Source organism: Polypterus senegalus, chromosome 4 (assembly GCF_016835505.1).
Source record: "Polypterus senegalus isolate Bchr_013 chromosome 4, ASM1683550v1, whole genome shotgun sequence".
Lineage (NCBI taxonomy): Eukaryota > Metazoa > Chordata > Cladistia > Polypteriformes > Polypteridae > Polypterus > Polypterus senegalus.
The window spans coordinates 36540244-36557971 of NC_053157.1; the positions used below are offsets into that span (position 1 = coordinate 36540244).

At 36.6% G+C, this 17728-nt stretch overlaps 1 protein-coding gene across 4 annotated transcripts in view; it reads right to left on the minus strand.

Moving 5' to 3' along the window:
- Positions 1-17728, minus strand: part of LOC120527253 (WD repeat-containing protein 7) — a 522770-nt gene that overhangs the window by 407216 nt on the left and 97826 nt on the right. For all 4 annotated transcript variants that reach the window (XM_039750464.1, XM_039750463.1, XM_039750462.1 and 1 more), the window contains one exon: positions 15746-15960. In XM_039750464.1, the coding sequence (XP_039606398.1) occupies positions 15746-15960 (215 nt within the window). The remainder of the gene's footprint in view (positions 1-15745; positions 15961-17728) is intronic.

Consider the following 17728-nt stretch of genomic DNA (forward strand, 5'->3'; position numbering starts at 1 on the left):
TGGTGAGTTGGAAACAACTCAAAATCAAATATTTACTACACATTTTCTGCTCTCAATCAGTATATGTAATTTTTTTTTTGCCTTTTCTTATTCCATTAAAATAGCAAGAAATTTATACCATTAGAAAGATGCCTTCATTATTGTCCAGAAGAGAAAAGGTTTTGTTTAAATGGTTTTCACAGAAACATTCATTGTCTCCATAAAGTAACAGGTAAGCAAACAATAAAAGAATACATGCTAATCCTTTAGTGAAAGAAAAAAGAAAAGGCGTGTGCCACAATTGTCTTAGGGAGACAAAGAAAAAAAACCTGTTTATTATGTAAATAATAACTTAAAACAATTGTGTGTAATCTATTATTTTTTCAAGATTTAAATAATTAATTAAAAAATATATTACTTTTTTTCTGTAAAACATTATTTTTCTTCCATTTAAAACCTTTACCTTTCAAAAGCTGGATGTGACAGAGCGATTCTGCAGACAGATTTGGATTCAGTAGCCTCAACTCTATAAAGGACACCTAAAATTTTTAACATGACCAAAAAAAATTTTTTTTTTTTTTACTTTTTTGCCAGTGTATTTGGAAAATTACAATAAACACAAATACAGACTACTAATAAATTTAATCACTGAATAAAAAAACATTAAAAATGCAGGAAAGTGAGAGGTGGGGGCAACAGCAGCAGCCATTTTTATTGTGCTTATAAACACTAGCTCATTTTTCATATATCACACTGAAGCCTTATATTTCCATCTCGGTAGTAAAAGCATATTTTATAAAAATTATACCAGGTTCTCTATCTTTGTCATTTCCTGGGTTTTGACCATGAATCCTACAGGCACTCTGTCACCTCATTTTTGATGAAAAACCATTACTTTGTGCTCATATTCAACAATTCTGGCATCTTGTACCTAACCTCTGCTTCTACCCACACAAATCTCTCTGTCAACTTTGGTCTAGACAATGTCAGTCCTGTTGATACTTCGCAACATCCTAAGGATAAGCCCCTTCTTTGTTATATCACTTAACTTTTTTTTTTTTTTCTTTTGAGAGAAAACTTCTTCAGGCAATTCTCTCTTCATTTTCAATCCAGCCTCTTCATCTTATGCCTAATGATGCCTCTCTAAACTTTAACTAATCCTCCATTTCACTTGGTACAATGGCTTTACTTTGCTGTCCACTTACCAACTCTTCTCCTGACCTATAGCTTGTTTGATGGTTCTTCATGAATGCCTCTGCTTCTATTTCTCTTTTTTTCCAACAATGCCTCTATTCTGCCTTTGCTCACCTTCTTACTGTGCCTCTATTACGCATTTTCACTAAAAAGGATCAATATAAGAATTCTGATAATCAACTGACCACTGGGGGGCCTTCAAGGTTGACATTATTGCACAATACCATTAAGTTATGAAGGATTTCTACCAATAAGCTCTACTTGGATTTTTTCCTCCTTTTTGATTCTTGATTTCTTATTCTCTTGTTTCAGATGACCGTATGGCATTCTATCCTGATGCTAAACACATATCTACAATTGCTGTTATTAAAATCCTTCAGTTTCTGCAACCAGCAAAAAATCCTCCAAGTTGACTGATGTTTAAAAAAAAACAAACAAAACACACACAGTAACCAAAAAAAACCAAAAACTAATGCCTTATTGATAGCAAAGACTGCAGCAGAGCTAATGCAACAAATCAGTGATTCATCTCATATCCTCCTGTAACTGTGGCAGATACAAAGGTATGGGATGCAAGACTACCTGAATGTTAGGAATAATATTACTGGCAAAAAAGTGGGAATAGTTTAAATATTCAAGCAGAATATGAAAAGACTACACAAAGAAAATACAAGCAAATCATAATTTGCCATTTCCCAGATATGTGAAGCTCATCAAGACATGGTGAAGTCATTTAATATTCAAGCCCACATTTTCCTTTAACAGTACATCTATAAAGACTTACTAAATACCCATTAATTGTATATTCAATTATATAACAACTGCTAAAGCCCAAGAACTGTTATCAGCTGATTAATTAACTAAAGGTGAAATAAACCCATGTTGCTAAAAGAAAAGGAACAGTGATGAAGCCTAACCCTAAAGCCAATGCAATATTACATGACTTTTTGTTGTGGGGCACTTCAGATTTGATGTTATTGATCTTGTTGCTACATCATGTCTAATTACATGACTGATAATTGCAGCCCATGTCACATTTACTGACTGAGCACACATCTTCTAGCATAGTCGTGCTCACCCTTTTTCTGTCAACCAATATCATGTTGCCTGAAGTAGCCAGCACTATACAAAGGGTTAAGAACTGTAGGAAGTTCAGCAACAATCTCTGTCCTTTATTTTTTCCATTCTTTTATGGTAAATAAATAAGATGAGATTCTCTTCTATTTGTAAGGTTCAAAACACAAATGTATCTTTTTTCCTCTTTGCTACATTCTCTGCATTTTATTTCCAGGTGAGCATCCATTGGTTCATATGTTTATCAGCCCTCTTGCATTTACCGCCAGCCGCCACCGACTAACAAGAAAATCAAACCTGTCAGTCGTTAAGTATGTCATATTAGGCGATCAGCTTCATGGGAGCACACCACCTACAGTATGTCCTCTGTCTGCCTAACATTATGTAAGTGACCCCCAACCCCACCAAACAGCTTATAGCTTGTGCGGAGTATTTTACCAGATTTGCGTAGTAAGGAAGACGCTATGCTTTTAAAATGAGGGACAGATAAAATCAATCAAATCAAATATTAACAACACCCAGGGAAAAAACCCTTAAGATTAAATATACCAAACATACAAATATGTAAAATTATCCTTATTTGCTAGAATAACTATTTAAAAATAAAAAAAATACTAAACACCCCTCACAAACAAATCCCCACACAACGATAATTACAGTCCTGGGAAAAAAAGTCCTTACTGTAAATGATGGGGGTGATTCCGGAAATGGAAACTAGGGTTAAATGATGTGCGGAACGCTCCTATTCAATAAACTGCTTCCCAGAATATGGATAGTGAAATTCTGTCCTACTACCAGAGTCCAGAAGAATAGTCTTCGGAGGCACGCCTCTTATCTAAAAGCATCGAAGGACTGCACTGGGAGAAAAAGAACCCACCGCCATCCTTACATCTGGCAGCCGAGCACCATCCCTCTCCGGTACGAATGTCCAGTAACTGAAAATGTTTAGGAGCTGCTGCGGATGATGTTGATTACAAAATGGTCCACTCGAAAAGTCCCACCACATCCTTCTCTCCCGGTTTTATTGGTACAGTACATACAAACCACAAACTCCAAATCCCACAAGCCCCTCCATATCATTGCAAACCTGTTCAAAGACACAGACCCCAATTTAGAAACAGAAAGAGGGGCACCCAGTGTTGTCATTCACATTTAACAAACATTCAACAGGACATACTTACATAGAAACAAAAAACCCCTATTTGGCCCCGCTAAAAGGCTTTGACTGAAAAGAGGTTTTCAAAACAAAATTGATGAGGAAAAAAAGTCTTCTTTGAATAAGCTGGGGTTAACTTAATCTTATAGGAAAACAATTAGCCCTGAGAAGAATGTAAATTTCAAAGTGTGCAGGACACCACTGTAAATCAGTTAAGGAGCTTTATGTGTGTTGTACTGAAATTATGAATACTAGCCAACCCGCGGCGTACAATACGCCGCATAATCAGGCCGGTTTTTTAATGATTTTTAAGCACAGGGAGAAAATTAACATTTGAAAAATTGGTAATGTAATAAATCAGCAAGAAAAGCAACATTATAACAATGCACAGAACAAACCAACACAGTTAAACAGTTTGCAATGGTGCACGCGGTCGTGCGTCGTAACCGAAAACTCGGTTTTTAAAGAATGCTTACTTCATTGTGTTTTAACCTCAGTTGTAAAGGATTGTTTTAAAGATCCCATGGGATAACCCTCGCAAACCGTTTAACACGCTGCATATGGCGATTCACCTCCGCGAGAAACATGCCTCTATGAACAGTCAACGTGGCTCGGAGCAGCCAGGAGTTGGTGGGCATGGCTCCTTCTGCGTGCGCCACAGGTGTCTTACTTGTCGGCGGCTCAGTGAGTCCATACCCCTTCCAGCGTGCTTTCCATGGTTGTCTTGCCTTAGTGAATTATATATTAATATAGCCAACCCGCAGCATACCATACGCCACATAATCAGGCCGATTTTTTAATAATTTTTAAGCACAGGGAGGAAATTAACATTTGAAAAATCGGTAATGTAATAAATCAGCAAGAAAAGCAACATTGTAACAATGCACGGAACGAACCAACACACAATCGTCCGTGCGACGCTCAGGTGCGGAGGGTGGAACGGGAAGAGAGGAGAAGCACGTCCACTCGCTCCCTCCGTCATGCTAGTCTGCTGATTTCTCGTCCAGTATGCACTGCCTGCTCATGTGCCCACCTCCAACTCACTCACTCGAGTTGTTGTCGTCTTTGTACAGTCCAGATGCAGCTGTGACTCACGTAGACTTTTCATTGCTCTATGCGGTTTTGGCTGCCTCTCTATATATAATCCACCAAGACACCCGACCAGAGTAGCAGCGAGGTGGGAGGGGGGTGTATACAAAGTGCAGGAGCATCTAAGAAGACGCATGTTTGTTGCGGATGCGAATTGCTGTATGTAGCGTGTAAAACAGTTTGCAATGGTGCACGCGGTCGTGCGTCGTAACCGAAAACTCGTTTTTTAAAGACTGCTCACTTCATTTTGTTTTAACCTCAGTTGTAAAGGAATGTTTTAAGGATTCCATGGGATACCCCTCGCAAACAGTTTTATACGCTGCATATGGCGATTCACCTCCGCGAGAAACATGCCTCTATTAACAGTCAACGTGGGTCGGAGCTGCATGTGACCTCTACGACAGACGAATATAAATGACGCCGGTTTTTCTGTGCCGTCGCGTCCGAGTTGATGGGCGTGGCTCTGTGAGTTGTCGTCGTATCCAATGGTCTTGGAGTTGTTGGGCGTGGCTCCTTCCTGCGTGCGCCATATGTGTCTCACTTGTCGGCGGCTTAGTGAATCCATGCCCCTTCCGCCGTGCTTTCCATGGGTGTCTTGCCATAGTGAATTATATTATGAATATAATCTTGGATATTGACATCTGTGCTTACTAGCGACATCACACATGATGCAGTAAGGTACAAAAGGCTGTACGTCAATTGTGTTTTTATTGTGTGCATGCCTGCTGAGGTGTGTGGTTTTATAAAATTTGCACTCTAATGGCAATTACTACATTTCGCTGACAAAGTGATGTTTAAAAGTTTGCCAACATTATTTTTTCAATGATACATTTCACTAAAAAAAAGTTCTTTTGTTCAATTTGTTGTTACCTTTATTAATGAAAGGATTTATAAAACTAAAATTCAATATAATCAAAAGAAAAACAAATAAGAGTAATCAAGCCCTTCCTAGTTATCACTCTCTCACATTTGCTTTGTACATTTATTGCCTATTCTCCTTTGTACAACGACTTCAGACTGCTTTCAGTTATCCTACTTCCATAAAAAGCGTACTTCATGAATTATAATAACACTTATATTAACTCGCCATCTGACTTTGGCTTGATCAAACCAAAATGCACATTATTTTTCCCTGTATCAATTCTTTACTATAGTTACTGGAATACTCAGGATGTCTGTCGTACGTAACCTAAGCTTGCAAAAGGGGGCCCAGTGTTCAGCTCCACAATATTTTGACATGAAAATGTACACATACTAATTTAATCATCATCTTCATCAATAGAAAAATGGTTTAAAACAGTGACACTTCAACCAGCACGCATGACAGAGGATATTCGATTTTATTTGGTGGTAGGTAGCATTAGGTATAAATAATGTATTTATCATATTCAAAAATAAATAAAATAACCCTATGAGTAGTTCTGTTTTTTGAGAAAAAAGCTTTTATGCTATCTAAAACTAACTATAGTATTAACATGGATGGCACAGGATTGGCAGTAGAGTAAAAGAAATCCATGTTGGCAGCATGGGGTCAGCAGGAGCTGGTATCTGCAATTACTACTGGTGGTGCCCAGGAACCTGATATTTAATAAACAGAGAGAAGGTATTGAAGAATGACAACAGGCCAAGAGAAGGTCTTATGGTTGACAGGTGTTAAAAGAAATATCCTAGATGGAAAAGATTTGGCCCTGTTGAAGATTACCATTTAGCAAACAACCTAAAAACTGCTTCAAGAGGCCCTGCCCTTTAACGAATCCCTCAGGAGTGTAGTTACTCCAAAAGCAGAAATCTTTAGTTTTATGGGATCGGTAATAATTCAGGATGGTATTTAAAACTCAAACTCCGGTAGAAACTCACTGAGTCTGAAGCTAGAGGAAGACACAATCACAAGAAAGGATTTTGTGGTAAAATACAAAAAAAAAAATCATTACTTCAAATGCTATATAACAATTACAATATGATGATTCATATTAGAAACATAAAATTAAGTTATTCCAGAAGAACTACTATGACAAACTCAGGAAAACTCCATATTTAAATAAGTCATTCTACGCAACTAAGGTTTCTTTACTAAGAGGAAACAGCACACCCCAGGTGCAATGGAGGAGTCTTGCTCTGAGAAAACAATCTTCAGGATTGCTGTACTTACTCTATTAGATATATGGATCATAGTGATGCTGTGATTAGCGCTGCTAAGTCAGAGCTGCCAGAGAATGTTGACTAATGAGTACAGGCAGCATGGAATGTACATATTCTTCTCACATCTTCATATGTTTTCCTTCACATACTCCAGTTTTCTTTCCACAATGCAATGATGTGCAAGACATTTGGACAATGACCCCATCACCTCCATATTAAAATGTGAAAACAGGCTAGATATTTTTTTAAATGTACATAAAATGCTGCACGTTAGAATACAATTTAATTTGCCAATATATACATTTAATCTTTAATATATACAAAGAAATAACTTGTACTTGAAAAATACCAAACTTATCCTTTAACTGGCAGTTCTGAACTACCCCAAATTGAGTGAGTGTGGGAACGTGCATGAGTGTGTGCTGAAATAACACAATAGGTTTTGATTTCTGCCATCTGCCTAGTGCTGCTAAAATAGGCAAAAGCTTCTCATAACCACCAACTACATATTGTAATCAAAACTGAATAGATAGACTTGACTCTAAATATAAAAATTACCAACAGAATATTGTAATTATGTGAGAATTAGTGAAATGCACACATGCATATACAGTTAACCTTATTTAACATCTACTTTTGTATCATATTCTTTTTTTACAGCCATGTCACACTGTTGTTCTCATTGACTAATTGTTTAGGAGGCTCTATCATTCCACCTTCAGTCACTTTATCATAAGTGAAAAAGTACTGAGAAGTCCCTAACGAGACATCCTTCATGCATTTTTCATAAGGTGATTATCCCTTACCTTGCTCAGCTCATTCTAGCATGAGAGCTAGATTTTTTAAGATATCTAATTGTTTCCTATTTGGACACATACCAAGAACAAATATGTTATTGTAGCATACATTAAAAAGGAAAAGGTACTCAACTACCTAGCCTATAAAATTTTATGAGCAATAAATTGCTGTTTCTGCATTCCACTAAAAGTAAAAGAATAAAAATACTGCTATCGCCATGCATAAGTCTGTGTGGAAATAAATGAAAATTAAACCTGATGGCATATGCAAAACCATCATTTTTTTATTTTTCTATCCAAATAAAGATACACGTGATTGCACTGTAGGTCACTCCATTCTTATTCCTTATTACTTTTTATTTTCTTACAAAGTGTTATCTTGATTCAGTAAATACTGTACATCACCCACATGTCTGTAGTGAAATGGGTAGCATTAATGCCTTATAGTTAAAGGGGTCTAGGTTGAAATCATTCAGTCACTGTCTATGTCCCAGTGTCCACAAAAGATTACTATGGGTGTTACACTTTCAACTCACGTCTCAAAAACAAGAACTCAATTTAACTGGTGGCATGGATAAAAGTGAATGAGTGATTGTGCTTGTACCCTCTGAAGGTCTCGAATACATCTATCTGAAAAAAAGGATTAATAACAGATCTGCAGAATCAGATATGTCAAAATCCACAATTAATAAAAAAATTATTGCTCATATATACATATTTAAAAATGGGTAGAAGATCAGCACTAGGATACTGCTGTATATGTGTTAATACACTGTACTTTGTCACTAAGAAGGATGAAAGAAAGCAGCTCATTATAAAATGTTTACCTTCTTTGACAAATCTCTAAACAACAGACATATGAGATTAGATATTTTAGCTCCAAGATAACATTTTCAAGGTTTTCAAACCATGCACACTAGCTCATTTAAAATTAATCTGGGATTAACAGCAGAGCAAGAGATTTGAACACTCTGAACTTGTCAAAATATACCTGAAAATGTAATCAAAACCTGATTTTTTTAATGCTCAACAAATCTGATGGAAAAGAATAAATAAATAAACCATAGTATCATAGTATACACAAAATCACAGCTAATTCAAGAAATGCCTTAGTTAAGAACAAAAAACAAAACATTACTAAAATTGTTAGTTTCATTCGTAATGTTAATGTTTTTCCCTTTATCATCAATATTGTCTTAAACTCAGCCTAGATATCTGCACACTCTATGCACAAAAGAGTATTCATAACAAAATAAACAAAGTTAAGCCTAAAAGTACATAAGAAACATGAGAGGCAAGTTTTCAAAACAACAACCATTTAAAGTTCAAACTAAATTGCATAATTGAACTATTGGGTAGTTTTTGCCTTTTAATTCCAGTGCAGGTTTATAAGAATTGTACTCCAACTAATGAAATGCAAGAGCCATCAAGATAAGAGATGAAAGTAAATAGACTTCAAGTAATTTCAAAATCAAAATGGTATCACTGCATCACTTTCTTAATGATTAACACTTAACCTAACTAATCTATTTAGTCAGTCTATATAACTGCGGAAAATTCATTGCATCATTGATTTTCAATTTCTCAACATGCTTAGTTCCTACACATACAATATGTCTATAAAAACTAAAATTACACAGAATAACAATAATATTAATTTGCAAGTTCAAACAATGGGAATTAAGGAAAAGAAAAAGGGATGATGAAATATTTCTTAAAAAATGTGTATGCAATGGACTGATTTTCACAAGCACATATGTGTATTTAAATGTGTGTAAGCAAATACAGACAAATAAGAATATGAAGAAATGAAAATAAATCTAGAGGTGGGTCTTCGCTTATAATTATATTATGATCAATGCGACTTGTCCATACTATATACAGTATCACTCCACAGTGTACTGTATATTCAAGATTGAACAGTACACATAGCATTAAATTTTGATTTACAATATTGTGATGAGTGGTCCGTAGTGCAGGGCAAATTTTTAAATAAATATTTATGTGTGAAGCTTCATTTGGGAACGGGGGTATGCTGGCATGCTTCGCTCTGCAGTTAATTGGGGTGTTTTGCCATTCATGCCACATACATGTGTGAAGGCAGGCGGATCGGTCAGGCATCTTAATTGTGGCACGGAGGTAGTGGCATGTACCACTTGCACCCAATTAGATAAGTTAGTTAAAAAGAACCTGTAGGGGACAGAGAAGGAAAAAAGACAAGGAACAGAAAAGAGGCACCGAAGTTAAAGGACAGAGATATAGGAAGGACCGAGTGAGAGAGCTGCTGAGACAAGAAGAAAGCCTGGGATGTAAGCCTTGGGAGAGAAGCGTGTGGCCGGCACTCAAGTTACTGAGGGTTGCTTCTGCTGAACTTGGGAACAGTAGCTGATTACTCTGAAAGAACTCCCCCGTAAGGCCAGGGAGTGGCAGTAGGACTCAAAGGCATGGAGGCTCAGTCGTGACCTATTTAATGCAATGGGATGGGCAGTGAGGACACAAGCTGGAACTGAGGGTTGTCTGCACCTGTTGGATGAAGTCTCTCTATGGTGCAAGAACTGAATAGGATAAGTCGGAGAGACGTCTGTGTTCAAGAGATGCACCAGGGCTCAGAAATTTTAAGGGACAGCTTCCTGCGTAATTTTAACCTTGTTTTATGGAAAATGTACTGACCGTTTTTAAACTCCATGACTGCACTTTTTTATGGATTATTTATTTATTGAATGTTTGAAGCACTGTACTTTAATTTGGACACTGTTTTGTTTTTGGATTTTAATAAAAGCACTGTATCATTTTTGCCACTACCTCTTGATTGAATGTTTGTGTCCTCATCTGCATGGCTGATCTCTATTATGGTATTGAGGATGGCAGGTTCAAGAGGCTCCCAAAGACAAACAAGAGCATGGAGCCAACCTGCACTGTCACAAATATACATACATGAACTAACAAACTCTTTATAGCAGTTCAAATCAATATTTGATTCACTTTGATAATAACCCTTAATTGCTAAAAGAGACACACTGCTTAATAACAAATAAAAATAAGACTGGGATACATTTCTCACAAAAGATTTTTTTATGTATTATGTTGAGGAAAATTTATTTTAATTATAAGTGAAAACATGTTGCAAACTATCTTTAAATTACTGATTTGATTTTTTTCAAGGAATAGAAGCCTATTGACAGGTTCGTAAATTGGAAGCTTAACAGTAGCTTGTTACTGTTAGGTTGGCAGTTAAGAACATCCACAATGACAGTGCTGACAGTCATGTTCAGGTAGTCTCTCCTCACAACAACGCTAGATGTTAAATCTGTTATTGGCTACAATTTGCAGTGTATGAGCTAAATATGTTACAGAATTATGATTCACAAAAGTGACTGAATTTGTGTCCACAATATTTTGTGTTATTACAAACATTCAACAACTGCCTACAGAACCACATTTATACAGCTTAGCAATTAGCTATTCAAAAGTAAGCTGTATGCTTTGACACACGAATGCGAATAGGGGACAGTTTAAGGGCTTAGTTAATTGTAATATTCCTCTGGAAAGCCAGAGGGCACTGTTGACTAATACCTTTTCTCTTACTCCCTCTGCAGACCAGAAGACTGACAACCATGACAACTCTAATATTACTTCTGATTTCCACCTGCCTGGACCCTCCTCATCCTACACAGGATCTTTATATCCAGAAGCAATGTCACTTTGAATCATTGCAACATGTTTTTCATAGCACTTTAAGTCGCGTTTTATTTGAATATGCCCTTGTGGTGCCTCAAAGATCTCTAATTCTCTTCTCTCATTATTACTGCCTCTATGGAAAAGTTTGTGTATGTAGTATCACTATGCAGTACCACCAATTCCATTCGTCAGTCTTCATCTAAAATCAACATGACATTATGTGACTTCTAGTTGCGGTGTGTGTCAGATTTGCCAACTGCAATTGCTGATCCTGTCACTGGACCATGTCATTTTAAACAACCGAAAATTGCTGGCTATGTCACATTTAGCAATCACCCCTTCTTCTGACAGCCAATTTCATGTTGCCTGATGAAGCCCATGCTATACGCAGGGTTAAAAGGTATGGCGTGCTCAGCCACAGCTTCTGCTCTTAATTTTCTTTTTTTCTTTTCTGTCATGCTACATAAAATTGAAACATCAGACAGACCAGCTTCTCTTCTCCTTGTGAGGTCCAAAACCCTTGCGTTCCTTACTCCTCGTCACTCCATTATATGATTTCTTCTTCTAATAATTATATATATCTATGTTTTATAAGATTGTATGGATTTATTTTTTTTCTTTGTTACTTACTCAATATTCTTACCTAATCTTATTTGTTTTTTCTTTTCTTGTAACTTTCTCTTTGACACCTTGTAAAGCACTTTCAGCTACATTCTTTGTATAAAAATGTACTAAATAAAATAAATGTTGCTGGTGTTGAGTTATATTTTCGGAATAGCAATCATTGATGATCAGTTCTCATGCACATAAAGAGAAGAAATCATACCTGTTTGATTCTGTCGTAGCAAGTCACAGACTAGTTGGAGTGAGTCACTGGGTATGTCACATTACACAACCAGCTTTATAGAAGTGTGACACAAACTGCCTTTGACTCACCAAGATTATGTGAATGAAGGCTACGACTGAAAATTGCAGAAAAAACAAAAATCAAGAGATATTACATTGTCTTAAGCTAAATACGTACAGAGTCCTGGTTCATGATAGTGCCTGAATTGGCAGCCCCAATGTTTTGTATGTTATCACAAACATTCAACAACTGTGTCTGAGATGTCCCATTTCTACACCTCAGCAGTTAACTTCTTAAAAACGCTGCAAGTTGTATGTCTGACTGGAAAACTTTTTGTATGCAGTATTACTAAGTAATATTACTAATTCCATCTGTCAGTCTTTATCTAAGAAGTAGCACAGACAGTACTTGTGATATAATTATAAATTGTGCATAGTGCAAAAGTAAGTTGTGGGTGCAAGCCTATTGGCTCTGACCTACTGATATTTAAATTCTTGTCTTCTTTGTAAAACATTTTTCTTTAATATCTATTCAAAATGCCTCTACATGTAATGTAGCAGCTACAATATTACACAGTTTACTGTGAACTTTGATGCCCTATTCCCCTAAAATGCTCACAATCCATTCTATATTTAACACTCTTTGCTTTTGCTGAAGGTATCTACTCTATTCCTGGATGTAAATAAATTTGATGTGTGTCCTGACTACTGACATTGTGTATAATATTTACATGAACAATATGCTGTACGATGCAATGAAGACAGTTACACTTTGCAAGGCAATTGTTATTATATAATTGATAAAAGTTTTATTTAAACACTTAACATAAGTTAATCAAAAAATAGTTAAGTATTACCACTCACAGTCCAAAACAAATTTTTATAAGGAGTGAAAATGAGGAAAAAAAAGGTAGATAAAGAGCAACAGTTAAACATTTTCCTTTCATACATGGTTTTTGGTCTTCTTTTTTAGTTATTTATGGTGTCTCAATGAGTTTAAAAGACGTACAGTCATTTGGAAAATTATACAGTAAATGAGTACTATGGGTACAGCTCTCAGGTAAGCACGTTTACCTTTAAATTCTATGAGAAGGCTGGATTTTGTGGTATTATAACCAAGAAACATTCATATCAATAATAAGGTTTAAAAGTGTTAGGAAATGTAAATGAAAACCCATGAAATGAACAAATTATAAATAATTATGTAAACATATATATTCAGTTTGTTTTAACAGAAATAGCCTGCTTGTTAATGATTGCAAAAGGCCAGTCATGGTGCTGTAACTCAAAGTACATCTCCCTATTATAATAAAAAAAAACCTTGGGAGACGAGACTTCTTACCCTGCGACAAGACATGAAATTTTGAAGAGAGACACTTTCACGTCCCGCAAGACGAGACTTTTGCCAAGAGATTTAACCACACTCGGGGCCCGAATTAAAAGACAAATAGTAAATGACAAAGTAGAACGTCGTAAAGAATTCAAAAACATTGGCACGATATACATGCAGAGCAGGTTAGAGATAATGCAAGTGCGAAAATTCGAAAGTCTCAAAAAAATGATAGTTATGATCGCAGTAGAGCAAACAAATGCAAATTATTACTTGGTGAAATAATGGAACAGCGAAAAAGAGATTGAATATATTGTTCGGATTTAAACTTTAAGTCGGAGACTTGTAGATCGTCTAATTTGTGCTGCCATCAGGGAAAAGTAGTGTTTCTTCACAATGAAGAGGCATATTTGCAAGAACTAAAAGATTGGTTGTTTGGTGAAACTGAAATCCTGCAAGAGAAAATTTCAAGCCCCGTGAGACAAGACTTTATGCAAAGAGATTTGGAAAAGTCCTGCCCACATCTAAAACATTTACAACCATGCACATGGTTCAATCATTTCTCATTTGTGTGAATGCTATTGTCAGACACAGTTCGTGTAGAGAGAAAGAAATGATATTCACTCACAGGCAGTTATAAGTTGTGTTGTCACAATGTAATTCCAAACATGGAATAAAAATTCAATGCGATATTGACGAAAAGTTAAAAGCAAAAAGAGACTGAATATATTGACATAGGTGATATGACAGAAGTATGTAGATATTGTCTGGCTTTAAACTTTGTCGGAGACTTGTAGATCGACTAATTCGTGTTGCCATCAGGGAAAAGTAGTGTTTCTTCCCAATGATGAGGCCGATCCATGAGAATTAAAAGTTTTGTTGTTTGCGAGAAGCAGAGACGCAAAGTTGCTGGTGTATAGCACAGGCAGGGGGGTTGGCAAGCAAAGCCCACTAGTAACAACAATAATTCTTTACATTTATATAGCGCTTTTCTCTCTGTTCAAAGCGCTCTTCACACTGGGAGGACGCGGAAAGCGAACCCACAGTCTCCTTACTGCAAAGCTGCATTGCTACCACTGTGCTACCTCCGTTGATATGTATGCAGATATGGGGAATAAGTTTAGAAGCTGTTTGACCAAACATTACGATGGGTAAGACGCGATGTAAAAATGTTCGTTTCAGAATCTCAGAAATAGCTGCTCTACTTGGATTTTCACACAATACAATAACTTCCAGAGAGTGGCAGCACTTTGGTGAAAAACACCTTCTAATCTAGGCTCATTCAAGCTATCAGAAAGTTTACAAATGCTAAACTCACAGCTTTTTACAACAGTGGAAAGCAACACTAAACAGGCTATAGTAGTAGAAGGTTAACTATAGTTCCATTCCTGCAAATCAGGAACAAGAACAGGAGGCACCAGTGAGTATACCATCACCAAAACTGGATGGATTAAGCTGGCAGTGGTAGTGTAACTGTGTGAGAATATTTCCTTGGTACATATTAGACCTCTTAATTCCAAGTGAATCTCATTTGTGCTGTCACAACATACCTAAGCCATGTGTATCCTTTCATATCACATCATTATAGAAAAAAAAGGGACGAAATGCTTCAGAAGTGGTTGTCACATAAAAAAAGGCTTAAAACAGTCCATGAATCAGTGTTTGTGCAGAACGTATGGCTCAGAAATAAGGATTTACAATGATCACTCTTCCTGATAATTTACTCAATATGATTTTATTTGGTGCTTCACACTGCCAGAAAGTTAATCCTTAACAGGTAAAAGTCTACATGTAAAAAGACAAAAGAACAACAAATTCCTATTGTGGTATCCTAGGAATAGCTTTATGCTATATAAAGAATAAATGCATCTACTATTTGCTCCCAGTTTACCACTACCTGGTTTGCAATCCTAATTTTTAGCATTTCATTTTTACGAGGTTCTGCTATATCAAGCTGCTTATTCAGGGTCACAGACTGAGTGACACTGCTGGTATCATTTAGCCATATCTATATCCTTCTTGATTTGATTGGCTCTGAAAGTCAGAATCTGTTCAAGAAATACAGAAATACTGCCAAACAGGAATTTTGGAAGAACAGTGTAGGAAAAATGCTTAAGAATTTTTACTATACATGGGCTAAATTACACAATGCAAATGGTATAAACTGATTTATGGCAATAAAGAACACAGACATTCTCTAAGAATCTTCAGCCTATGTAAAGTGAAGAACACTACAGAAAAAAACGAATAAAATGAATTATACTCTCATAAAAGAAAAAGGAAAACAGAACCTTGTATTTATTGTTAATAAACCACTGTTCTGTAACAACATAACCATAACATAATATTTTCCAACCCGCTAAATCCAATTCAGAATTGAAGATGGGTGAAGCCTTTCTGACGGTATTAGGCACAGAATAGAAACATTTACAACAGCAAAGCTTCATGCAATGATCGTCTTACCTTGTCTGAAGCCTCAGAGGCCAGCAGATTGGTGGCAAAGGTCTGCAGTTTATGATGAGCCATGTTCTTCAAAGCTGCTAGGCTTCTGCGAGTCATAGCCTGTTTAAGGTTGACTGCAGGGTGGCTGAGTGAATCAACAGCTGCGGGCACTGCTTCATCACAGGCATTGAGGATTTCCACAGCTGTAATGCCCATTACGCAGCGATCTAAAGCTCCTGCATTGTATAATGAAAACAGAACAGAGAAAAGTGAATAATATGAATCTGAAGTTTCACAGCGGCATAGCGGCATGATTAAGGCTCTGGACTTCAAGTCTTGAGGTTAAGTATTCAAAGCCCATTACTAAAACAGTGTGAGCATGACTCAGTCACTTCACCTGCCAATGCTCTAACTGGAAAAACAAAAAATGTAACTAATTGTATATCTCACAATTGCTTGAGGTTGCCTTAGAAAATGGTGCAATTTAAACAATAAGTAGTAATAATAACAGTAATAATAAAATGGTCTCATGTACAAGTTTCAATTTTGTCCTTAACACATAATGAAACATTATTATGATGACAGGTTATTTCAGATAATGCCTCTCTACAATATATGTTATCACCAATAAATAGTAGTCAAACTTCAAGAAGCATTCTTACACAATATCAACAGTGTCACTGGGCAAATAAATAGTTTGATCAGCCAAAGTGACCTGGTGCTCCATCTTTTTCTGTCTTTTTTTGTTAAATTCTTTGTCACCATGAAAAGTTATGTAACACATACAAGGGAAAAGCTTTGGAATATCAGTCGCAGTGGTGCAACCTGATGCTACTCCAGATATTATAACTACATCTGTGCATCTTACGACTTTGTTGATCACAGGTGCTCATGCAGGAAAAACTGTCTGCAAATGACAGCATCAGTCTGGGGAGGCCTTAAAAAGGTCACTAACTACAAGAAACAAATATCAAACAGTTCTGCTGATCCCAGTCTGGATCATCAATTAAACCAGTTTTACAGTTGCTTCAAATGACAATGGGACATAAATCTACTTGATGAGGTCACTGTTACTACTCTACAGCTCCCCTCCTCTCATCACTGTAAAAGATATCTGCAGCTTATTCAAAAATCAAAATATTAAAAAAGCTGAAGGTCTGGACCTTATTTCCCATTCCACACTCAGACACGGTGCAGACCTGTTGTCTACAGTGTTTGCAGTACTTCAACCAATCCCTGGATCCTGCCCACTTCAAGACCTCTAACATTATTCCAGTAGCAAAAGAATATAAGGTCCCAGGCCTACATGACTACAGACTAGTAGCTTTAACCTGTATGGTACTGAAGACCTTTGAACACCTTCTTCATTCTGAATTACCTCAGGAATGTTTCAAAAGCTTACAAACATACCCAACCAGTCTGTAGATGATGCAACAAATTTAGGTCTGAGCTTTATTTTCCAACAACTTGATAAGCCAGAGACATATGAGAAGATCATGTCCGTGCACTTTAGCTCTGCTTTCAATAGAATCATCCCAGACTTCCTAGACAAGAAACTCACCCAGTTCAATCTGCCATTGGATAACAGACTTTCTTACAGACAGGAAACAGTATGTGTGGTTGGGCACACGTGTCTGATCCATTAAACTTTAGCACCGCAGGGATGTGTCCTTTCCCCACTACTCTTCTCACATACAAATGACTGTACATCTGGCATTTCGTCTGTCAGACTTCTTAAAATTGCAGATGGCATAACAATAATAGGCAAAAGTTCCAACAATGATGAGCTCATATATAGACAAAAGGGGGGAAATCTGATATTGTGGTGTAGCCATAATAATTTGGACCATAACAATGAAAAAACTCAGGGTGATGATCACAAATTTCAGAAAACAGTCACCTGCTCACCTATCACTTGCTATAAATGGCTCAACCATTGGGATGACTGAATCATTTAAGTTGTTGGGCCCAGTGCTGTCACAAAACCTTAAGGGGGACAATAAC